Below are 25503 nucleotides of genomic sequence, written 5' to 3'. Positions count from 1 at the left end.
CTACGGTTAGGGATGGTACGAATGCTTTACGGTCAGAAGAGACCGCAATTTGCCCTGATGTTTATTTTGATCTTCATGTCTGCCATATATAGGACAAAGAGGAAAGGGGCTAACGCGCATCCCTGTTTTATTCCCTGCGACGTTTTGATCTTCCTAGATAGCCCTCCATTTTGTGTGTACCTGTAATGTTTCCTTCATTTACCAGTTCCTAAATGTGCTCTAGAAACTCGCCCTCCAAGTTCCAGCATGCAGCATTTGTCATTGATATTACTTTTTTGCTGTTCTCCTGGATTGCTCACTTAGTCCCAGCATGCAGCATTTCTTTCTGTTTCCATTTTCAGAGATGTGTTCTTTTGGGGTTCAGACGGAATAATTTCTCCTCTGTGTCACGTTCAGTGCATGGTCTACATCTTCTTGCTTCTAGCATTGGTCAACAGGTCTCCACTCCTGTCTTGGTCCCGGACATTGTCTTCTCTTTGTCTCTGTCTGCTCTCCTGGTTATATCCTCATGTCAGACTCTATCTCGATCCATTGGAGAGTACCAACTTGTTATAACCCAATCAAGGTCTCAACATCATGGGAGCAACGTACTCAAGTGCTGACTCGAGCTGCTGGAAGCCATCAAACTCTTGTCTCACACACCGGCTCGACCCAGCAAAGTCATAATGTTGCTCCCGACTCAAGCTCCTCCTGAACTGCTGGAAGCCACCGTCCTGACTATCACGAATGCCAACTCGACCCACCTATAGCTGTCCCTTCGAACCGACTCTACGCCGTCTTGACTTTGGCTCATGTGCAGCGAAAGCACCTAGAAGCTTGGTTGACGCTGCGTGCACGAAAGACACGGCTTAACAATACTCTGGACAGGGCCTTCTTGTCCACTTATTGTCACCATAGTGACTTGTAAGCCCCCTTCTCCACTTTAATACATCCTTGACATAGGTAATTGCGGAAATCCTTGCCTGAACACCCCTGCTCATCAACCCAGTGTGTCCTTTTGTACAAAGGTCTGCATTCTCTGGGTTTTTTCCTTAAGTGGTTTTTCAGTGTTTTTAATTGGTTTGTTTGCACCAGACTGCTGTGAGAAGCCTGTGAAGAATTGCAAAGGGTGATTAAAAACTGATGTAGGAAGTTATCCAAAGATAGCAAGCAGCTAAACCGGCTAAACCAGCTGAACTAGGAGAAGGGAGTCATTCCCCTGGTTTGCAACATAATTGTTGTATCAAAAACTAAGGCAAAAAGTTGCCAAACAGCAGCCAGAAAACTGCTAAGTTAATAAGGAGAATGTTGCAGTTGCTGAACTGTTGGAGAAGGGGGTAATTCTCCTGGTATTCTCTACAAGTCCAGAATTTTTACTGTTACCAGAGATTAATAGAAATACGCCCCTAGGGCTGATCCCATTGAACCAGTAGAAGGGAGTCATTCTCCTGGAACTATTTATGTTAATGTCTTTTGTTAGTGGTAGGGCTAGAGTATGCTAGTTTGGACAGAGGACGGACACTTTGAGTTTGGCAACCACTTTGCGACGAGCATTCCAGTTATTATTTAGTTGGGTAGGGAAAGATGGGCCTGTTTCATTATTATTTAAGTAAAGTTCACATTGGAAATGTCACCCCTTTGGCCACCTGCTTACTCCAGCATGCCACATAACACACACAAGTATGGCCAACATGAACTGTGCCATACATGGTGATATTCATGTATACACTTGAATGTGTGTATCCACTATTGCTACGGCATAGTGTGGTCCTGTTTTGTAACAGTGATATTCAGTTAGCAAAAGTTCATTTTATCAGTGTTTTTGACAAAACGCCTGATATATTCTATGAAATAGTGTCTCTTGGAGTGTTCAAATTGTCAACATTACTAAAATGTCAGGGCGAGCAACTAAAGGGTAATCAGATGTTGGTATTTGAATACGAAAACAAAAACACTGTATTTTGTGATCCCTTGTTAAAAGTAATAGGACCATTTTATCTAATAAGCAGAAATAAAATGTAGACTTAAGTTATTGTACCATTGTAATTCTGGTGTTGAGCAGGATGATTTTTATGTTGCAACCTCTCATGGAAACTAATGGACAGCAATGAAAGGCTGTTGCATAGATTACTATTGGCCCATTACAACCGATATGTTGAGCAGGATGTGTTTCAGTTGAAATCTTTCATAGAAACTAATGGGCCACTGACGTTAATGAAGATGGCCATTTTTTCTGCTGCACTATCCTCAATGAAATTAATGGGCCCGTAGAAATCAATATAGTTCAACATTTATCCTGGTGGCTGGAGACTTGATAAGAGCCATGGCGCTCAAAAAGAAAGTCAGAATGTGCTGGTTGAATTTGTTTGTTGCATAGGACACTGCTTAAAGGCCATACATTTAACAGGCGCTGAGATGCTTGGATAGGATGTGTTCAAGTATAATTTGCTGCCATTAGGAAGTCTTTGTTGTTTGACTGTACTGTTTGTAAATCTCATATATTATCTTTACACGAGAATAAATATGCATAAAATGCTCCATCCAAGTGAATGCCCCAAAGAAATGTCCTAAAATGTTTGGATGCCCACACCACCGCCAATGTCTCTCTCTCTCTATAACCGAGTATCTACTCTCTGCATCCCTTAACGTCCTTGACGCAAATGCCACTGGCATGCGCTCCCCTCCACACCATTGTTCCAAAACTGCGCCCAAACCAGCTTCACTGGCATGAACTGTGAGAGTAGTGCTTAGCCTGGGATCAAGGGACCTCAAACATGGGGCCCGCTCCACCTCATCTTTCACAGCCAGAAACTCTTTGCCACACTCATCCGACCACACAAATCTAGCCGATTTCTTCATGAGTGCTCTCATCGCAACCGTCTTGTCCGAGTAATTGGGTATGAATTTTGCATAATACTCCACCAAACCCAGAAATGCTCTCAACTGGTCCTTATTGTTTGGGATGGGGGTATCTTTCATAGTCAGAACCAACTCTGCCTTAGGACTGACACCCTCAGCGTTCAATGTATGACCCAAATATGTTACTTTACCCACACCAATCCTGCACTTGGACAATTTCACAGTTAGGCCTTTCTCCTTCAGCACTTCCACCACATGCCGCAATCTGTCATCATGCTCCCTTCTACATCCACCCCACACAAGGATGTCATCCTGAAAATAACATACCCCACACAAAGCACCAAACATTTCCTGCATTAACCGTTGGAAAACGGCTGACGCTGACGCCAAACCAAAGGGCATACGACAAAATCGATATGCCCCAAATGGTGTCACAAAAGAGGTAAGATGTCTTGAGTCAGCATGCAAATCGATCTGGTGATATGCCGCTGACAAATCCAGTGTGGAAAAACATGCCAAGAGTCAACAGAAGTTAATTTATGTTCGGCAAGGGATGACGATCCACCCAGATATTTGAATTTAGACCATGTAAATCCACACACATCCTGATGCCTCCATCCCCTTTTTTAACTAAAACCACCGGAAACAGTCACTCCGATGATTCAATGGATTCAATAACCCTGGCAGCCAACAATTTGTTAATTCCACCTTCAAACCCTCCCTTGCCATCACCGGAACACCCCTCACCTTATGTACCTTTGGTAAGGCACCCCTTTTCAACACAATTCGATGAGAAAAACCCTTAAGCTTACCCAAGGCATCCGAAAACACCTCCGGAAACTCTGCCTTGACCGATGCAGATGTCCACTGACTGCCAACCTCTCCCCCCTCCACAACACTGAGTACTGGGATGTCCCTTCCCGGGTATATCTCCATGCCCAAAGCTGCTTGTTCCTCCCAACCCAGGATGCTAATACCTTTTGTGTGCCTCATACAGTTTTCCACTAGCATGTCGACCCTTGAACTCAAAATTAGACGCACTAATAACCCAACACTTCAATCGGGTTTTGACCATAAGCACTAGGGTTGATATCAGCCCCTTGCAATGTAGATAAATCTTTCACCAATTTCTCCGCATATGCCTCAGGAGACACCAAAGTATATGGTGACCCTGAATCAACCAACATTTCAAAGGGCAGTCATCTACCAACACTGAGATCCATGGACCCTTGCGAGCCATCCCATCAACATGAATAATTACACCATGCTCAGGACTACCCATAGCCTCCTGACCAGAAACATTCTCCTCCGGAATTACACTTGCCACCCCAATGAATTTGCACATACGGGCAAAGTGACCAATACACTTACATTTCCTACATTCCATGTTGCTGGCAGGACAAACTTTCGAATCAGTTGACTGGCTCGACCAACCACATTTCCGGCAACATTCTTTCCCCTTAAACCCTTTCCCACCTTGAGCACCCATCCTTTCAATCCCTTTTTTATTTTCCATGCCACTACCACCCCTACTTCGAGCCAAAACAGTTTGTACCCCTTCTCTAGAATTATCCTTTTCAGTAACAATCTGCACACTCGCCCTGGAAGTCTCAATTGCTCTGGCAATGTCCAAGGCCTTATCCAAAGGTGGATCATTCTCAATCCATAGTCTCTCCCTTATTTTCTGGTTACACGTCTTGATGATTATCTAATCTCTGATATGTTCATCCAAATTCCATGGAAATTTACATGTGGCTATCAATGCTCGTAACGCATTCACATAAGCATCAATGCTTTCACCACAAGATTGTGGCCTGGAAAAGAATTTATATCGCTCCAACACCACATTAATCCTCTTTCCAAAGCGAGTCTCGAGCTTTTACAGGGCTGTTTCATATGCACTTATAACAACCTCCCCTTCCCCAGCTCCCGGCACAGTCACATCCTCACCCGGCAAATGTCTAAAGACCCTCAATCCTTCAGTGCCAATACAATTCAATAGGGAAGCCTCCTTCTCATCTGAAAACTTGGAGCCACCAGCTGCCCTCAAGTACACTTTAAAAGAATCTACCCACTGATTCCAAGGAGCAACAGGTTCACCTGGCGTGAGCAGAAATGCAGGCAGAGGCCTGGCAACTGAATGCAACATGCCAGCAAAGTACACAGTATTTATGCTCAAGAAACAATGGACCTGGACAGTTACTTGCTGCAAATCCAATGCACGCCACTCCACCAATGCTGAAAATACACCAACAGCAAGTTGTGCGCCTGTGCAGCTCACCTCGTAGGACCCCAAGTGATATCCCTTGGTATGGATGTTAGCAGAGCGTTGTTAATTCCAGAAGCGCCCTAACATAAACACGCAGATCCACTCTACAGCTCCTTCAGAGGCTCAGCCACACCCCTTTGCCAGCTGCTGTGCAGTTGCGCCGAAGGCGTATTACAGGAAGTACACGTAGCCAAGGGTGTGTCTCCCGAACGCCAATCATCCGCAGGAGAAGCTAAACACTTCCTGGATCAGTATAACCGCACCTCCAATACGTGTGCATATCGATCCAAACGCTGCATATTACAGATGGGCAGGCGTGGCCCCCTTCCGCCGCACAGTCCGCCGTGCATCCAAATCCAACTGTCACCAGTAGCACGGACAACAGCCCGGCTCCGAGGGTACTGCAACCCTGCGGGACCGTCGCAAGCAGACCACAGTTCCAACGGTCGCCGCGACCCCTGAAACGGACAGAGCTGGCACCGCGATGCAATCCCCACAGCGCCGCCGCGCTGCCGTTTCCGCTGGGTTGCCCAAAACTCCACTCTCTCCACGCCGGACAAAGGCTCTGCACAGATCTGCCGTGTCACAAGCGTGCAAAGAGCACACCAACCCGATGGCCACGCCAGCCGCTGGGATTTCCTCAGCCCCGCGCCGGCAGCCCTGTTCCCCGAACACCTCTTCGGGGAAAACACTGTTGGGTCCTGCACGCGTGGATGTGGGGTCCAGAATCCTCGTCATCAGTGAAATAAGCACACGGTAAGTATGGTTAAGTGCTTTATTTATCTGGACCCCTCGAAGCAGCCGCCTCCGGGAGAAGCCTCCGATCAACTGACCCATGTGGAATGTTGATAAATGAAGCTGGAACAACATTCCACACGCGCCAGCCTACATCACATTACACATTACATTACAACATAATACTATTATTTTTGCTGGTGAGGTGGTGGAATTACCTCCAGCTCTTGGATGGAGGTAATTCCAGCCACCCCACAGGCAATCATGTAGTTTGCCAGTGCAGAAACGTGCTGGTAAACGTTATTACCGTCATGTTAATTCTGCACCGGCAAACATGTAATGAGGCCCAATGTATATCTACTTCTGCCTATTTATTTTAGTGCCTCAGGGTACATAAACAGAAAACCAAGGTATCGAAGTCCTATTTTGTTCCTTTTCACGTGTAGTTCTTGTTTTTTTGTCTTTTGATCTCCTGAAGCGGCCATTCCTATGGGTTTAGGGTGGGAGTGAGCAGGGAAAAGTAGCGCTTCCTGTCGTTGCCTGCCATCACTGCAGTGTATCTAATCCATAGGTGCCGGGTTAAATTTGTAGTGACTGGATATGGTACTGTTACTAATGTTGGGTCATCCTGCATCGAATTGGCATTGCTTATATGGAATGGCACATTCTCAGCTGGCCACTGCTTTGGGAACCAGTGGGGGATGGGCTGGAATAAAGGTGGAGTTCTCCTCAGTGGTATCTTTTGTGGAGGGAACTCCTCACAGAACTCCTGCATTTTGCCCACACGCGCATACACATGTTCATATCACACACACACTCACAGTCCTTTGCACGAGCTTGCTTTATAAATCTGATGCAGCCCAGCAATCCTCGTCTCTCTCTCTCTCTCCATCACTCTTAGGTTAATGTGTACAGCTACAGATGACGCTTTCAAAGAGCTGGGAGAAAAACTTCCACTTAATTTAGGTGCAATATGATGTATTCATTGTTCACCAAAATGAGAGACAAATAGTTTGGACACACCCACATAGTGACCGATGTAAGGCCATCTGTCATGTCCTTGTATTGTTGCTTGACCAAGGCGCAGGCCATTGGATGGCCTATTGTTCCCTGTCCATCTGCATACAACTCTGTGAACATGATTAGAAAACCTGAAATCGACAGTATATAAAAGTGAAGCATGCCTTTTAATAGCTGTGATTAAATGTACTGCTAATCGCCATACTTTCATTTGCCTTTAGGACATTTGAGCTTCCAAGACAGTTTTGTCACATCAGGTGTTTTCAGCGTGGCTGAGCTTGTAAGAGTGTCACAAAGTAAGTATATGACCAAACTCACCTTTCCACCCACCTGTAATAAACACTGAAAGAAATTGATATTTGTGATATGATATTTATAACGCGCCTGTACACAAGTGTTTCTCGGCGCGGTTTTAATAGTGTTCTTATGCTTGTTATTATTGTACACAAGGGTGCATTCTGGGTAGGCTAGTTATCACTTCACTCGGCCAATGCTAGTTTCAGGTTTGATTCGCACACAGTAGTGGCCTGCAACCTCTGGTTCAACATCTGTGTTGGAGTACTGCCCCCATCGGTCCTGATCAGCATAGTCCGAGGTTAGGGACTGGGGGAGCTGTAGTCGACGGCAAGATGGTCTGGAGGATTGAGCAGAGCAATGCCGGAGGTTAAGATTAATTCTAAACCTTCCGGCATGGTCTGGAGGATTGAGCAGAGCAATGCCAGAGGTTAAGATTAATTCTAAACCTTCCGGCCATCGCCTCTTTTGTTTTGCTTTGAGGTTGTAGTCCAAAACATCTGGAGAGCCGCGGGTTGCAGGCCCTTCCTTTATCGATATAGTGTACATTTGGAGCAAATAAACCTGTGCAGACCATAACGAAGCGTGGCAGACTGAAGATTTCAAAACCATCCACACAGTTAAACACCCAGCTTATGCGCGAGAGCTGTGCCTGAGACATCTGTTGCCGTCTCCCGTTAGCCTAGCTTCTACTGACTGTAAATATCTACCGGTGCTTTTATCGCACAATAAGGCTTTCCTGATAGTGCCTCCTGTTAGCGTTTAGAATCTTTGCTTTCTTGTCTACAGGCCCGCACCTCGAATCTTTGCTTTCTTGACTACCGGTCCTCACCTCGAGTTGACGTTCGGCATTTGACACAAAAAGTGCCTGCATTTTCGATTTTTTGCTACTCCATAGAGCAGGTGTTAACAGCGCCTTCCTCTGTTAAGCGATTGGTAGACTGCTGCACCACGCAGCTTACAAGACACACATCTAATCCTACGCCTAAAGTAGATACATGTTTTAGGAGGACAGTTTATAAAAATTCAATGCATATCAAATTAGTCAAGGTGTACTAAAAAGGATGTAAGAGTGTAAGGATAATTGGTTTGATATGGGTTTTTGTTTATCTCTGCTGACCCGCAAGAGGCGTGACATTATAGTGCCAAGCAATTTTCTATATCCAAAGTGTATCACAAGTACTAGTATCGTAACAGTATTATAGCCACATTCTTGTTTTGAGTTGTATTGTGTGCTTTTGCAGATGTGGTACACGTTTAAGTGGGAGAGGATCTTACTAAAGTTAGCGCATTGCCTATGATCGTAGGATGGTAAGATCAATCTTTATAATTGTTAACAATGGCAAATATTCATAAAGTAAGATGTGTCAAAAGAAAATAAAAGTTAAGACTATGTAAGGTAACATATGGGGAAAGCTGAATTCATTAAGGTTACCCATAAATGGGAAATGCATGAGTAAATATCCAGACTTCAATTCGGGTGACTAAACTACATGCAAGCATTTAACCATTGACTGTTGAGGAGAAAATGTAAAAAATCAGGCATTGTTCTCTTGGGAATTTGTGCAAATGATGTTATTTATAAATTCATGATTTCAAATAGCTTAAGGGACTGATTCTAGAGAAATACTTCTAGATCCACTGCCAACCCACCAGCGGGGTCTCTGCATACTGGAGTGTATCACTCACCCCTTCAACACCCGGGTGTACAAACTCACCCTGAAGAAGGTGAGTTGAAATAAAGATTTCTCGCCAAAATATGCTAGATCAGGGATCCCTTGGATTTCATCGAGACATCCCTGTTAAAGATCTTTTTCTTGATGTAACCAACACGTTGGTAGACCCAAACCTAGGACAATAGAGTCCACGAAACTGACGTCTTCACTTTAAGCAGACTCTAACCTAGGAAAACAGCCTTTTGAATATGGTAATCTCAACATTAGGAGATTCACAGATTAAGCTGTTTACCTATGTATTTGTTTCATAATTTCAAGTATTTTCTTTCACTGTTTTTGTATATTATATTTTGTGGATATTCTACGTATGTCCATATACCATTATGAATTCATTCACACCCATGTGTTACAAAAATCCCTCTATAGTAACCTACATTCTGTATATATACATTTAATGTTGATTTGTATTTCTCTTGTCATAATTCACATACTGTTCACATAATGTTTTTCTTTTTCTCTGTTTTGACCAAAATAAATAATGGTCTTTCTTCTACCTCTTTGAATCTACATAGTTCCATAGTATTAGTCCTTTAAACAACCACACCTGAAGTATTTCAATTTAATTCATAAAAAAAGTTACTAAGAATAAGGTCCTACAGTGGAACACATTTGTATTCATACTTTTAGATGAAACACCTAAAAGATGATTGTGTGCTTTTTGTTCACCCAAAAAAATGAAAGTGTAAGAAACATTTACTAGGAAACAAAACTCATCTGATGAATGCCACTTCTAAAACCATCATCAGATTACAATGCAATTCTCCCTTCCCTGCACCTTCATTTTCAAGTACTATTCTGCCCATAAAATGAATTCAGTCAAACAGGGGTGTACCTTGTACAAGGTTCCTTCTGGACCAATGGAGTATTTGAGTAAAATCAGTAACATCTATAATTAAAATAACTACGGGGAAAGTGCATTTCCTGAACTGTGCACACCTGGTCTGTATGAACATTTTCAGTCATTTTACTCCTTTGATTTGCCCAAGTAGTTGTACAGTACAGCAAATATAGTCCACATTTAGCAACGTAGTGTGAGGGTGTAGAAGGAGACTGCCAAGGAAGGTCATATTTAGGGATTCAATCCTTTATTATGAAAGAAGAAACCCCTTTCGAATGGATTGTGTCCTCCAACGTATTCCACACCTTTGACATGTAATGTCCACAGCTGTGCACTTAGGAAACTTTTTCGGCAGAAGTCGTCCGGCGTCAATGGCATTGTGTCAATGTCCCTCGAAGCCCTCCGTCGAGGGCGACGTCACAGGATGTTATGAATAGGATGCACGGTGCCCATAGCCTCAGTTCAGTTTTTTCCGCAAACGTGTTAACCTTGTGAGACTCGGCGCGCCTCGTGTGTTCATCATTACGATGTCTTTCTCTTCGACCCCTCCAAGTCCGCGGTCTGGCTTCAAGACCTGCCGGGACTGCAAGATGAAAATGTCGCTCACCGACCCCCACCGCATTTGTTTGTGGTGGCTGGGTGAGTCACAGTACACTGACGACTGCTCGAAATGCCAGTTGCTGACTGCCAAGGCCTTGCAGGAGCGGAAGGGGAAGCTCCCGATAGGTAGGGGCTATAAGCCTGTTAAGTCCCGAACAGCCAAGTCAAGGGGGTTTCCACCCGACGACTCAAGGGGCAACTCTCCACATTGGAAGGAGTCCCGGGGATCTCGATCCTGGAGTGGTTCCTGCCACTCCTTCCTCATCCCGGCACTCTAGGAAGTGGCGTCACCGGTCGCCTTCCCCGTCCTCCTCGGAGGATGGTGCCTCGAGGAAGATTACGTGCTCCACGAAGTCCTCAAGTCCGGAGGAATCGGTGGTGTTTAAACAATCCATGTTAGCGATTTTTCAATCGCAGGGCACGGGTCCGGTCGCGTCTTCTGATGAAGCCGGCCAGGATCAGTCTCATACCATAGCTTGCACGCCTTCGGCTTGGGTACACGACGCAACTCACATCGGGAGCCTTTGAGGTCCTGTACGGACAAGGATTCGAAGAGTCGCAAGAGACGTGTCTCTAGGTCTCGGTCCTCGTCCCGAGCAGAACCGCAGCAACCTACTGAGGGCTCGATGCCGCCGTCAACTCGGTCAGCGCTGTGTCCGTCCGACTCGGACGTCAACGCTTTACCATCGTACCCATGGCGCCGTCGGCACCTGTGTCGACGCCGCCGAAGCCTTCGGTGATCACGAGGTCGAGGTTGTCGACACTCTCGACATCGAAGACTTCAGCGATATCGGTGCCTTTTTTTCTTGAAATTTGCCTTTGGAGTACCCAGACATCGTGGATCCTCCAAGGAAGGCTAAGGGGAAGTCGGAGAGGCCAGTTTTGGACTCCGGACCCTCTTCTGTCACCAGACCTGGGTTTCAGCTCCCTCTGGCTGACATTTATGAAAAGGAGGCAAGGTCTGAGGTTGAGGACCCTGGTGACCGTTAGGATGCTCCACTTTATCCTGGAGACAGTCAGTTGAAAGCGTTGCGGCAGACTCTCCATGATGCCAGTGGGTTGGGCACTTCTCCAGAAGTGGAATTCAATAGGCCTGAGCCTGGGGCTCATGCAGAGTCTCCGTACAGGAGGCTCATGGTGAGGGTCTCGTAGTATCTGGGCTGGTCCAGTCCTTCTGCAGGATGATCTGACAGACATTTTAGATCAAGGTCCGTCCTCTGACCCTGTTTTTTCATTTCATCTTACCTTGCAGAAAAGGGTGGCGGCTCCTTGGCAGTCCCCGGAATCTCTTCCGGCTGTTAATAAGTCTTTTAATAAGTCTTTGACCAAGAAATACCACCCTTCCGTTAGCGAGCCCAGGTATTTATCTACTCACCCTACTCCAGAGAGTTTGGTGGTTCAGGCGGCTAGGGCCACCTCGAGGCCGGCGGCATACCCTACCATCCTTCCGGATAGGGACGACAAGCGCTTCGACGGTTGGGTACCGGAAGGTATTTTCTGCTGGGAGCATGGCCTTGAAATCGGCCAACTCCACGTGTACCGTGGCAAGGTTTTCACACACTCTGTGGAATTGTTTCTTTAGTGGCTGAGCATATTACCGAGGGGAAGAGAGGGATGGGTTCCTTGCTCTCGTGCAGGACGGCAAGGATGTCATGTGTGAATCCCTTCAGTCGGGTTTGGATACGGCCGACAGTGTTAGCCGGTGCATGGCTGCGAGCACCTTTATACCTAGATTTGCGTGGTTGCGGAAGTTGGGGTTTGCTCCGGATGTGCAAGCCCGTCTTCTGAACATGCCCTTTGATGGCGCACATTTGTTTGGCAGCAAGGCTGACGAGAGCCGTGAGAGGTTACAGACCTCAAAAGCTGCAGCAAAATCTTTAAGCGCTGCGGTGCGTCAACCTCTGCCTTTTCATCCTAGGGGACAGCAGTGGAGGGGAGTTTCCTTTCGTTACTACTCCTCCTTTGGTAGAACAAGAGGGGCCGCCTGTCAAAGGTGCCAGCGAAAAAGTACCCGTGGTGGTCGGGGAAAACGTGGTGCCAAAGCCGCTCAGGCAGCTGTCTCTTTGGAAGCGTCTGTGGCAGTGCCTGAAGGCAAAATGTCATGAGGCCATGTCCCATGGTTTGCCGGTTGAGGGCAGACTGTCTCAGCATCTCGAAGAATGGCGTGCCATTACTTCAGATGTGTGGGTTCTGGTTATCATAGCCCACGGCTACTGCCTTCCCTTCCTTCAGCAGCCTCATGACAATCCACCGGGAAAACTCTTTGAAGCTTCCGGATCCGCTCCTCGCGCAGGAAATCTTGAGCCTGCTGGAGAAAGGCGCTATAGAACTGGTGCCTGTAGCGGAGAGGAACAAGGGATTGTATTCCCGTTATCTTTTTGATCTCAAAGAAAGACGAGAGATTGAGACCCATCATGGACTTGCGTTGGTTGAACAAACTTCTCAAGAAGGACATCTTCTAGATGGTTACTCTTTCTCAAGTCCTCCAGGCTCTTCAACTTCAGGATTGGTTGGTGTCTCTGGACCTCAAGAATGCTTACTTTCATGTGACGATTCATCTCTCGCACAGGAGGTTTGCGGCTGGATACTCGCATTTTCAGTTTCATGTCCTGCTGTTGGGATTGACCTCCGCCCCAATGGTCTTCACCAGGATAATGGTGGTGTTGCCAGCGTACTTCCGGTCGATGGAGGATTCACATCTACCCCTACCTGGACGACTGGCTGATCCGGGCCCGCTCTCCCGAGGTAGCGTTGGATCATCTCGGTGTCACCTGTGGCACCCTCCACAGGCTGGGCTTCTTGAATGTCAAGAAGTCGCATCTTGCACCTTCCCAACAGCTCCAGTAGATCGGGGCTGTATTAGACACGTCCTTGGGGAAGTGTTCGCCTCCCAAGGTAAGGGCTCATCACAATGTGCAGATGGTAGACAAGTTTCAACATGCCCAGAGTCTCCCGGCTTTCGAATTCTTAATGTTGCTCGGCCTCATGGCATCCTGCATTTTTATGGTGCCAGAGGCCCGGCTGCGGATGAGATCCCTGCAGTGGGCTCTCAAGATGCAGTGGTCACAATTCTCTGGCAAGATGTCGGATCCCGTTCAGATTCCACTCTTGGTCTCCCAAGATATTCTGTGGTGGGCCAACGAAGGGAACCTGATGAAGGGGGAACAGTTTTGGCTACCGTGGACATAGATGATGGTAGTGACGGATGCTTCCCTCACAGGATGGGGCGCTCATGCCAATGACTTGACCTCCAGCGGTCGTTGGTCTTGGTCAGAGCCCAGACTCCACATCAATCTGTTAGAGCCGAGGGCCATCAGGCTATCCCTGAAAGCTTTTCTGCCCTCTGTACGGGGGAAGAGTGTCCTGATCATGACGGACAACAGTGTGGCAATGCATTACCTCAACAAAAAAGGGGGGGAAGGGTAGGGTCCCTTCCGTTGTGCAGAGAGGCAATGCAGCTCTGGTTCTGGGCTGTCCAGCAGGAAATTTCGATCTCAGCAGTTCATCTGGCCAGAGACGAAAATGCGGTGGCGGATGCTCTGAGCAGGCAGAGCACCGTCTCCCACGAGTGGGAGTTGGCTCAAAGTCTTTCAGGAGATTTCCGCCCTTTAGGGTTTAGGGTACCCCACAAGTGGATCTATTCAGCACCAGTGTCAACCAGAAGTGCGAGAGATTCTGCTCAAGGGAATTTCCTCCAAGAGGAGCCTTAGGAGATGAGTTTGTGGTGGATTGGTCATTCCCACTGTTGTACGCGTTTCCTCCAGTCATTCCTCAAGGGTTGCAGAGGTTACAGAGGTTCGGTTCCCATATGATCCTCATTGCTCCGGATTGGGCCAGGAGAGCGTGGTACCCGGACCTTCTAGAAATGTCCATCTGCCCGCCACGCCGTTTTCCCTACTGAGAGGATCAGCTCTTGCAAGGGGGGGGGCCTTTCAGGTTCTCCATCCAGAGGTCAAGACTCTCAACCTTCATGCTTGATATCTGAATGGTTGAGGTATAAGGATTGGGACCTCCCGGATGACGTGATGGAGGTGTTGCTTTTGGCCAGGTGGCCTGCAACTAAATCCCTTTGCCATTGGTGTAAGTTCTGCAACTGGTGCAGAGATCACAATATTGATCTTTTTCAGTGCTCCATTCCTATGGTTTTGTCTTTATTACTTTCTTTGGCCCACAGGGGCCTTCAAGTGGGTACCATTAAGGGTTACCTGGTGGCGCTGTATCTTTAAGCGCTCGTCTGAAGAATGTTCTTACTTTAAGATTCCTTTGATTTCCCAGTTTCTTAAAGGAGTGACTAATGTATTCCCGCTGTCTCCTTTCTAGGTGCCGGTTTGGGATTTGAATCTGGTTTTGAAATTTCTCATGGGGGCTCCGTTTGAACCTTTGCACTCTTGTCCTTTGAGATCACTGTCTTTCAAGACTGTGTTCTTGGTTGTGGTTACGTCCCCTCGCAGAGGGAGTGAATTTCAGACACTTTCATCTAAGTCACCATTTACTGTGTTTCACAAGGACAGGGTTGTACTGCGAGTATGTTCTTCTTTTCTACGTAATATCATTTGAGTCAAAAGGTGGTTCTTCCATCTTTCTACCCTCCTCATCCTGGTAAGGAAGAGGAGCGACTCCATCGGTTGGATCCTAGGAGAGCTCTGAGCTTTTACATTTCTAGATCAGAGTGGATGATCAACTCTTTGTAGGATATGCTGGACACCGATTGGGCCAGGCTGTTACCAAACAGATCTTGTCCTGGTGGATTATCGTTACCATTACGGAGTGTTACCGATTGGCGGGTAAGGACCCTCCTGATGGGTTGAGAGCTCATTCCACTAGGGGTGTGGCTACTTCCACCGCCCTCCAGCGGGGTGTTCCTATTAGGAATATTTGTGATGCCGCTACATGGGCTTCCATCCACACCTTTGTTAAACATTATTCCCTGCATGCAATCCATGCTCAGGATATGGCCTTTGGGAATGTAAGTGATTTCAATCCAGCACTCCAACTAAGTCAATGCCTAGTATGGGATGCCCAATGGAAACCCTTATTTATATATTTTTATGTCAAAGTTCTTTTAATTCTGGCTGATGTACCCTTATATAACGCCCCTCTCTTTGAATTCCCCCGGTCTCACTGAACCAAGAAATAGGTTTGTTTTGCAAATTAAAAGATTTATTTGAAGAATTGAACAATATATAGATTACACTTTTAGGAATATGAATAATATCTGAATATCACACTTATGAATATGAACAATGATCAGCAATGGGTTATATTACAATATCAACAATCTCTTTAATCAGTTAGGAGTAGGAATAGGAAAAATAATATATCCGAGAATACTTGGTATGGTTCAAGAAAATGCAATGATAGGAAAGAATGCAACACAGAATAAGACTTTATAATTTCAGTCAAAAGACAATATAATCCCTCTTTACCCCTGTTATTACTCACTCCCCCCAGTATGCAATATGAAGAGGTGGAAGAGAGCACACAGGTTTCAGGAATAACAAGCAACAATTGTAATTTCAATCCCACTTCTCCCACAGCAAGCTTAGAGAGAACAGGTATGATTTAAAAACAGGTCAAAATGCTTTTGAATGTGATTTGCAATGATTGGGAAAATGCTAAAATGACTTCAATTCGCTAAAAAAGATTCAGAATTAGTGAAAGTTGCTTTGGATTGGTTCAGGTCAACACTAGCAATGATTTAGGAATGATTATCAGATGGAAAACAAAATTCAGAAGTTGAAAGCAAGAAATAGCTGTTTTTCTATTGAGTGAAATTTAGCCAAATTGCAAATCACGGCAACTTTTCCGCATTCAGGAATTGCGATTGCGGAAAAACTATAAGGAATATCGTTTTGGGTCCGTTTGAAAGCTGAGGATGTTTCTAGGATGTGCGGTTCAAAAGTTGATTTTTGTGAAGGTCGATTTTTCTGAAACAGAGTCAAGATTTCTAAAATGAAAGAAGCGCTTTAAAGATTCGGAACCGATATGGACTTATATGAAGGGGCTATGAAAGTACAAGATACCCAACGGGACAACCACCAGAACAGTGCGCCTTCCACTCTGGTTGTTGTGCGCCAAGACACTTGACTTTCTTCAAAATATCAGCGCATAGATGATTATCGCTACAGTTATCACAGACAATATAATGAGAAGAATTCAGGATGGCCACAAGATTCTATAATGCAGTTCTGGATAGGTTGAAATGGCTTGAATATGATTACTTTAAACTAAGAGATGACTATAGACAGTTCTAGACTAAATACTCCTTTGGCTTTGGAATAGAATGGACCCGTCAAAGATCTGGTCAAGGGTTTGGACTTCACTCGCCACCGGACAGGATTCAGGGCACCTGAACTCTGCTCTCAGCAAGGCACTCTGCTCTGCGCGGCCTATTGACTGAATCTGATGGGTTCTGGATTACAGCTCTGCTGGACGGATCTGAATCTTGGTTCTAGCACGGGGCTCTTGGCCAGAAGCAAAACAGCTCAACCAGGCTATTGAATGGTTTAGTTAGGCCCCGTGGAAGTTTAGGGGTTAGAATCAGGTTGCAAAAGATTCTGAGGCCTGTTGAAAAAGGTTTCATCTTCTTGGGCTAGGCCTCTCTGCTTCAAAGTTCTAGAGTTTGGTTCTAAAGTCTGGTCTCTGGATCTATGTCTGGAGCCTGGATCTTCCTGCAAGGTGCTTCACCAAGAAATTAGTTGAGGAGTGGAAAGTGTGCGTGTCCATCCTCAGCAGTCCCTATTTATGTATTTCCAAAGTGGGTGAGGAGGCTGATTATCTATGCCCAACCCTGTAAGGATCTGATAGGTCAGAGAATTTCCCCTCTCCTGATTTGAGACAGGAGCAGTGTGTCATATGTGTCAGAGTGACGGTGTCTATGGCCCAAAGGAAATCTCTCCCCTTTATTTTTACTTAGAAAATCTATTTTCCCCAAAAAACATATTTCCAAGATGCATAACTTGTTAATAATACATAATTACATGACAGATTGCTTAAGGTAGGTTTCTGTCCAACTCTTACTTTCCTACGAGCTATGGTTCATCAATGACAACTTTTTCGCGCTTTTGGTGGGTTTCTCAATATTAGTTCTGCACCAATTTATACACATGCATACACATCCCATTTGGGCACATTCCTGTAACCTTTCATGTTCCTAACATAAACACAATGGCTACAATATGAATAATTTCTGGGGTTCAGTCTCAGAACATCGCACAGATTCCAGCTTAGTCTTAAACTGTGAGTGCATATTCCATTTTAACAATCTCTAAGTTTCATATTTTTGTCAGTTCAGTACACTTTGCTATGAGCATTTTTATAAAACATACATTTACACCAACTTCAATCAACAATTTCAGTCTTGCCCGCTGTAATAATCAATGACACATACGTTTTAACCAGGTTCAAACACCGAATTGGATTCACCCACCTGAATTCTTCTCTTGTGCGGTTTCCTTCTGAACAAGAAGAAAATGGGGAAATACCTAGAAACCCCTCCGCTGACCGGAACTGAATGATCTGGTCCACGGTGGGACCTCCAGGGAAAACCCCCCGAAAGGGGACAAAACCCTGTGCAGGGAAGGGCTGCTTGAGTTCGCAGTGTCCAGAGAACCGCCTTCCTTGTCAGGTCTGAATGGTATTTCTTTCAAGGTGGTCAAGTCTGTTCACAAGGCTGATAGGTGCTAATGAGGATTGAAGAACAAATACAGAGGTAAAAATATACTTCACTACCAAAGGAGCTACCCTGAACTAGGAGGAAACCAAGAGAGAACTCCAATAGTAAAAATGTGGCTTACCCTGATTAAAGAATCAGAAATCCCCGAACGTCGGAGGAAGTGGTCTTTGAAGCAGGAAGCTAAGGAGCAGTCACCATGGGACTGTAAAGAAGGAACAAGGAACAGAGGGGTTTTCAAGGCTTGATAATACCAAGTTACTATAGAGAAAATCTTACTGACACGGAGGCTGAATTCACATTACCCTCAGGGAAGAAAGGCGAAGAATGGTGTGTTCTGGAAGTTGGAAGTACTTAGGATCGGAACGGGCGCATTCCCCATAGATCAAGTTAAACGTCTGACATCTAGAAAAATAGAGGGAATAATGGTGAAAGAGAAACGCTATTTGGATGCCTTGCGACCTGGGGGAAAGAGAGCGGGGAGAGTGGAAATACTAAACCGCTGATGAAACCTAGCCGCTGCGTGCTGGTTATCGGGAGTGGTGTCTCCGTCAAGCAGTGAAAGTGAAAGTAAACACCGCCGTAAATGGTCCTTTGTTTGCCCAGCCCCGAGCTAAGAAACAAATAGAAACACAGACAGATTATAACTACAGGGACCCCCTGATCTAATGCAAATGGGATATTACAGATTCCTTAGTAAGTAGAGAAAACGAACTCGCGAAGCGTGGATGATTTCTCTGTAGAGTAGCAACGCACGTGAGCACCTTCCGTGTATCCTGATATAGGCGGGGCTCCCAGTACATTGTCGACAGTCAGAATCACTAGTCCGTTGCCGGCAAACAGAAACTCCTCCATATTGTGAGGAGGAATCGAACTCGGTGTAGTAATCTCCTCGCATTATGCTATCTCATGGATGGCATTCATCACACCCGCCTCTAGAGCTGGGCTGAGTCAGAGGGTCACATGGCCGGCTTCCTACCAGAGCAGTTTGTTGTCAGTCACACCTGAATTAACATTCCTATTCAGCCCAAGGAATCCATTGTTTCTTTCTCTGGGCAGCAGAGGAAATCTCCTCCCCTCATGATTAACATGCCAATGCGATATCCTCCTTTTGGTGGGAATGAACAAGGTGTGAGTTTCCCTGGGGAAGAAGGCCTCTTGGAAGTTTTAACTGAATCCGGTTACCTTCTGGTCAATTGTAACAGAGTTCCTTGTGAAAGAAAATACATTTATAAATTTAAACTAAGCAAACCCATCTTTACTTCCAGTCCTTTTTCAACATGAAAATCAATGTGTGGCACTCTTATATGGCATTTTGATGGAACTCTCTTCTTTGGCATAGTTTGAGTTCAATGTTCAACTTTACACATGGTAGATTTTAAATCGCCGGCCACTGACAGAGGCAACGGTACTACACCCATTTTTGACAGCTTCCTTTCCATCAAGTATCTTTAAAAGAGGATTTTGTTCTGATAACATATGATTCTTGCTGACATTGTATTTATGAGGATTCTTGTAGTAGAATAATGTGGAACACCCAACAAGGAGGTTGGATCTTTTAGGTGGTTTGTGAGCATGATTTTTGCACATTTTTGACAATCAAGAAAACAGATTTCCAAACAGCTCTGTGTTTCTTTTTGGCAATCGGCATTGCTTTTTCAAGTGATTTCAGGTTACTTTGTGGGTAGCCCAATGGTGGGTTTTGGCAGTGGTCTCCTGTGTTACCACTGACATAGGCAAAAGTGGATGGTGGCCTATTTTTCAGATTTTTACTGCGCACTTTCGGGTGTTTTTTAGCGAGCAGCATGCTTTCCGGCGGCCATTTCTGATGCTTCTGTTGCCAGCAATGTACAGTAATGTTGCAGGGCATGGACTAGTGGGTTGAGACATCCCACAGGAAGGCGGTTCTTTATACCACCATCTAATTGGGTACTCTAAATTCTTTTCCCTCCTCCATTTACTGGTACTGCTTTGGGAGTCTGTCAAAGATGTGGAATACGTTGAAGGACACAATCCATTCGAAGAACAAGTTACTTACTAACTGGTAACGTTCTTTTCGACTGGATGTTCCGCCAACGTATTCCACATCGCCCTCCCAGCCTGCCCCTCAGGAGAATTTCCTATGCAATTGCAGCTTCCGTTTCTGCAAGGCTAAATGCAGGAAACCATGCATGAAACCTGTGCCACACGTTCTGAGGGAAAAAAACTTAAACTGAGGCTACAGGCGCTGTGCGTTCCATTTATAACATCCTGTGATGGCGCCCTCGACGGAGACCTTCGAGGGACATTGACCCGACGCCATCGACGCAGGACGCCCGCTGCCGAAAAAGTTTCCGAAGTGCACAGCTGTGGACATTACATCTCAAAGATGTGGAATACATTGGAGGAACATCCAATTGAAAGAACGTTACCAATTGGCAAGTAACTTGTTAATCTCTCCCTACCTCTAAGGGGCTTTCCCTGCCTCAACCTCGGAAATGTTTGTGACCAGTCCGAATGTCTGTCAAAAAGTAATGTTCCCCACCCTCGGTCAGAAACCTAGCAATCTAACCCTAACACTTAAACCAAAAGTCTACAACAAAAGTACAGTTCCTTTACCAGGAGAATGACTCCATTCTCCTGGTGTTTCAGTAGTATTCCCAGAAATGTGCTTTATCAAAAGGATACCAGGGGGAATGACTCCATGCTCCTGGTTCTCCACAGCGGTTCTTCAGCACTTTTACACATATCTTGTACCATTCCCTTCAACTCTTTCAGTAGAAAAGCTCACTGCATAATTTTTCTTCCCTTTAACATCTGGATACTAAATATATTTTCCAGACTCCTCTGTATCTTTCTTGAAAACCCTTTGCAAGTCTACTTGAGCAGTGGTAATGGCTGGGCCACTGCGATGAGAGAGATGACCGCTAATGCCTTCAACTGCAGCAGTGGTATTGGCTTGGCCACTGCAAACAAGGGACAGGACTTGTGTTGTACTCTGCTGGAGCAGTGGTATTGGCTGGTCTACTGCGATGAGGCAGATGACTCCTAAGGTACTCTGCTTGAGCAGTGGTATGGATTTGGCCACTGCGACGTGGGAGCTGGGTCTCTTCCTGGACCACATATGGTCTTCCAGCCGATCCCGTTATCTGTAGTGCTTGGTGGACATGGCTCCAGTTCTCCTGGGTGTTATGGGGGCCTGTGCTCCTCCTCTCTTCCTGCGTGGCTCCAGCAGGCTTTGTTTCTGAATCGTCTCACCTTCTAGCAGTCACGCTACCACCAAGTGAGTCGGCTCCCTGCTGGCTCTCAGGATGCTCTGACAACATCCTGCCTTTCCTTTTTCACTCCCAGAGGGACGCAATTGGTGTGGTGGCAGTGTTCCAACTTTGAACTTCCCGTGCTTTGTTCATGTACTCTTGGCTTCCACGACAAGATCTCTTTTGTCTGTTCTCGCTTTCCTGTTTATACTGTTGACACCGCCCTCGCATAACGTCCACTCCTTCTATGAAAGTCTCTTCGGCACTCTACATGCTTCCATTGAGTCACCTTGTTGCAGTACGTGGCTGATTAAGCATCTGGTTTCTCAATATGCGTTTTGTGTTCTTCGTCTTAGTTGGTCTTATGCTTGTCAGAGTCATGGGTTTTCAGTAGCACCTGATTCTACTATCAAGGATGGATGACAAGGATGATAATGAGGGTAGGTGCTTATGTGCTGTGCTGGTGGTATGGTGTACGAAGATTCAATTCAACACTACAGCTAAGTCAATGCCTAGTCTGGGATACTGAATGGAAACCCTTATTGATAAATCTTTATGCCCAGTTCATGAGTTCTGGATGACTACCCCTATATAACACCCCTCTCTTAGAATCCCCCTGACCCCACTGAGCCAAGACGTAGTTCTGTTTTGCAAGTTTAAAAGGTTTATTTGAGAAGTAAGACAAAATATAGATAGCACGCTTTTAGAATAAATTAATAATTGATATCGCCCTTATAAATATAATGTTAATAAACAATGGGTAATCTGACACTAGCACACTTCTTTATAATCAATGAAGAGTTAGTATAGGATGGATCAAGTAGCAAAAATACTTTTATGATTTCAAGGGAAAAGCAATGAGGAATAAAATGCAGTACAGAAATAATTGAGATGATTTTAGCAAAAGATAAGATAATCACTTTTTCTCTGGCAATTCACCCTCCTCCCCTATGCAATGTAAGACATGGAAGTAGATGGAAAGAGGAGCACACAGTTCTCAGGAATGCAATCAAATATAAATCAGTTCAATTTCCCCCCCCAGCAAGCTTAGAGAAAACCGGTATGAGTTTTAAAACACAGGCCCAAGTGCTTTGAATGTGGTGGCAATGAAGTGCGAAATATGCTGAAAATGCTTTTAATTCCCTTTAGGAAGTTCAGGGAGAGTGAGAGATACTTGGGATGAGTTCAGGCTCACTTTAGCAATGATTCAGAGATGGTGATTAAGAGGCCAACAAATTTTTAGCAAGGAAAGAAATGACTGCTGATGGTTACACGTGGCTGGATTTTTAACCAAATCGCAAATCGCTGTAAAATTCGCGAGTGCGTGAATCGTGATGAGATTCTAAGCTTTCAGAGGAAAGTTAAATTTCTTTCCTATCCCAAACGGTTCCAGAGATACGGACGATTAAATACAGGTAGTTTTTAGGATTTAAAATAAACTCAAAAGGACAGTGACAGCTATGCAGCTGCAGAATTGACAAGTGACAGTGGTGCAGCTTTACAAAATGACAAGTAACAACTTCTAGGAGGCAGTTCTGGTTAGATTAAAATAGTTTGGATTAGATTATTTTAAACGAAGAGCTTATTTCTGTCACAATCTGACCTAAGTACTCACAATATATTTTGGAAGGACTGGACCTCGTCACGGATCTGATCAATCAGGCTAGCGGCACTTCACAGCGATCTGGTCTCTGGGTCTGCGGTTCTGCACGGTCTGGTCTGGTCTGGTCTGTCCGGATACAGCGTTCTCTGCACGGCTCCTGGATCTCTGCACTGGTCCTGGCAAAAGTTCTTGGCAAGGGATTCAAGCAGCTCGCCCGGCTGTGAGTAGCTTGCAATGATTTGAGGCCTGCTGCAGAGAACTCAGCTTATGGTTTTAGGCCTTTGATTTAGGTTCTAAAGTATAAGTTCTAGGTTCTGGAGTATGTAGCTGGAGTCAGTCGGGAACTGGTATCTTCTGGATGTTGTGTGGTCCGGCAAACGCTCCACAGCAACTGGATTTGAATATCTCTACCTGTCCCAGCAGTCTCTTTTTATGTGTTTTGAAAATGGGTGTGTGCCTGGGCCTAGCTAAGCCTGCCCCTCTCTACTTGTCATTGGCCCAATTATCCCCTCTCCCATGATTGGGGGAAGGAAATGTGAGTCAGAGTGATGCTGTAGGTTTTATGGGTCAGTGGATCCTCCCCTGGTCAGTTTGCCCACAAATCTATATTTGATTCAAATACATCCTTCCCAGACATACAATTTGTTGAAATTACATGTGCACATTATATATTCCTTATGCTCCATGCTTGTCCGCCTCTGATCTTCCTGGGGGCTTGCATTCAAAAATGACAACATTATGCATTTTTTAACTGGTTTTGCAATATCGGACATTTACCCAAATTTACACACATGTGTGCAAGGAGTACGGACATTAATTGATGAAGTGTCAGATTTTTAACATGCAGACATTTGGACTGAGACCCTATTTTCCGCTAGCAACCCCCCCAGAATACACCACAGGGTCCTAACGCTTCTCAAAATGTTCACCGAAAAATCACAAAAATAATGAGATTACGTATATAATTCTGACAAGTCCGCACTTTGAGTTATCTATCTTTTTAAAATGATGCCCTGTTCAAAAAGGGGTGTGGCTTCCCACATCACAGGGGGGAATAACTGGTTTATCCACTTCCCCCAAGCTCAGCTGCTAGCAGAGGCACTGCCCCTCCCAGTTTCCCCTAAGAGGAAGCCACTTTTACGACGCCCCCAATATAACATTTGCCTGAGTCCAGGACAGGCCTTTGTTCAACTCTCTGTAGTCCCCAGCTGCTCCACCCCTAATCTAATCAACAGGGCCATGTGACCTCAGGATGCAGCCAGGACTGGCAGCCAGGCCTGGGAACACAGCTGTTGATCCAGTATCAACTCCTGTCGGGGGTAGTTGTCAGGCAGAATTCAGTTTCATTAAGCCAGGTTTCCGCTAAATGTCACTTTTTGTTCCCAGTTTAAATCACTTACAATTTTTACATATACATTAAATAATGACTTCCTTCAAGTTATTTCAGAATATAGTTATACATTGTATCCACCTCTTAGCAAGTCTTTCCTTGGTCTGGTTTTTTCATTTGTTCAGTTTCACCCAAAAGTCTGGTGGTTTTAAAACGCTGGCTTTCTGATAGTGGCGAGTACTGGTAATGCAACCATTTTTGGGATTAAGAAAAGGAATTCCCCACAAGAAGGTTGTATCTTTGGAGTGGTCTCGTGCCAACTGCGCAGTTCTCCTATTCTGGCGTGAAATGTGGGCGGCGATAGCTCATCCCCACATCCACCCAGTCTATTGATTTAGTTTGTTCTGGGATAGAATAATGGGCGGCGACAGCTCATCCCCACATCTACCCAGTCTATTGATTCAACATGGGTCAAAACCCATGACAATGGAGGCTTTTCCCCAGGTGGGCGTCCTTATTCCCAAAAGGGGAGTCCCTCCCTATGAGGTCCTCCCGCATAATACCACCCCTAGGGGGACTATTGGGCAGTGACCTCACCTCCCTAGTCCCATAGGAAAGGGCTCTGCCCCTGGGGAGAAGTGAAGAGACCTGGTGAATCATCACAGCAGTGGGCACCAAATTATGTAAATTTTCTGATAACCTTTTTTTTAAAATAACATTGAAATCATACCTTGTCTTAATTCTAGGAGAAGGTCAAATGAATCTGGTTATACATCAGACCTGCTCTAGTTCCCTTGTCCCTTGTTGGTCCCATAGCAATATGGATGCAAGGTTTGTTCTTCTATTTTCTTTGCAGAAGGTTGTGTTCATCGCTTATTTTACTGTCCCACTTCCTGCTCACACTTTCTAATCCAGAGAAGTCTGGCTTTGATGACTGATTGTCCTTTGCATTCGAGAGGCCTCTGTCTGACCTTCACTGCCAATGCCTGCAATGCAGAAGTACACATGATCAGATTTGGACAAGTTCACTACCGTGTTTTTTTTTAGCTGTTTCAGATTGTATGTTCCTGATAGGTGAGAGAATTTTAATGTCCTACTCCCTGACCTCCTTTCTTGTCTTCCCTCTGCCTGATGTAGTCGGATAGTGGTAGTTTCCTAATATTGGGGCTGTACTGCGGATCCCGCTGGCTCAAACGCTGAGAGTCTAAGGTGCTTCCGCCTAATGCTGGTGTCGGCATGTCTTCTAGGCCTAATTTCAGTGTTCTACCCTCAGTGTCAACTGGATATTATATATTTTGAGGAAGGGGTGCTGCTCTTTTTGAGTGATGGATA

At 45.3% G+C, this 25503-nt stretch overlaps 1 protein-coding gene across 13 annotated transcripts in view; it reads left to right on the top strand.

The window, feature by feature from the left end:
* NFIA (nuclear factor I A) overlaps window positions 1-25503 on the top strand; it is a 1239884-nt gene that overhangs the window by 890928 nt on the left and 323453 nt on the right. For 12 of the 13 annotated variants that reach the window (XR_011290794.1, XM_069642058.1, XM_069642053.1 and 9 more), the window contains exon 4: window positions 7084-7158. The exons of the other annotated variant lie outside the window; for it this stretch is intronic. Coding sequence is in view for 11 of the 12 variants with exons in the window: in XM_069642058.1 (XP_069498159.1) it covers window positions 7084-7158 (75 nt within the window). In the remaining variant the exon portion in view is untranslated. The remainder of the gene's footprint in view (window positions 1-7083; window positions 7159-25503) is intronic. 13 annotated transcript variants of the gene reach the window in all.

This window comes from Ambystoma mexicanum, chromosome 1q (assembly GCF_040938575.1).
Source record: "Ambystoma mexicanum isolate Mex_15411 chromosome 1q, UKY_AmexF1_1, whole genome shotgun sequence".
In the NCBI taxonomy this organism is placed as follows: domain Eukaryota; kingdom Metazoa; phylum Chordata; class Amphibia; order Caudata; family Ambystomatidae; genus Ambystoma; species Ambystoma mexicanum.
This window is presented reverse-complemented; position numbering and strand designations above follow the sequence as displayed.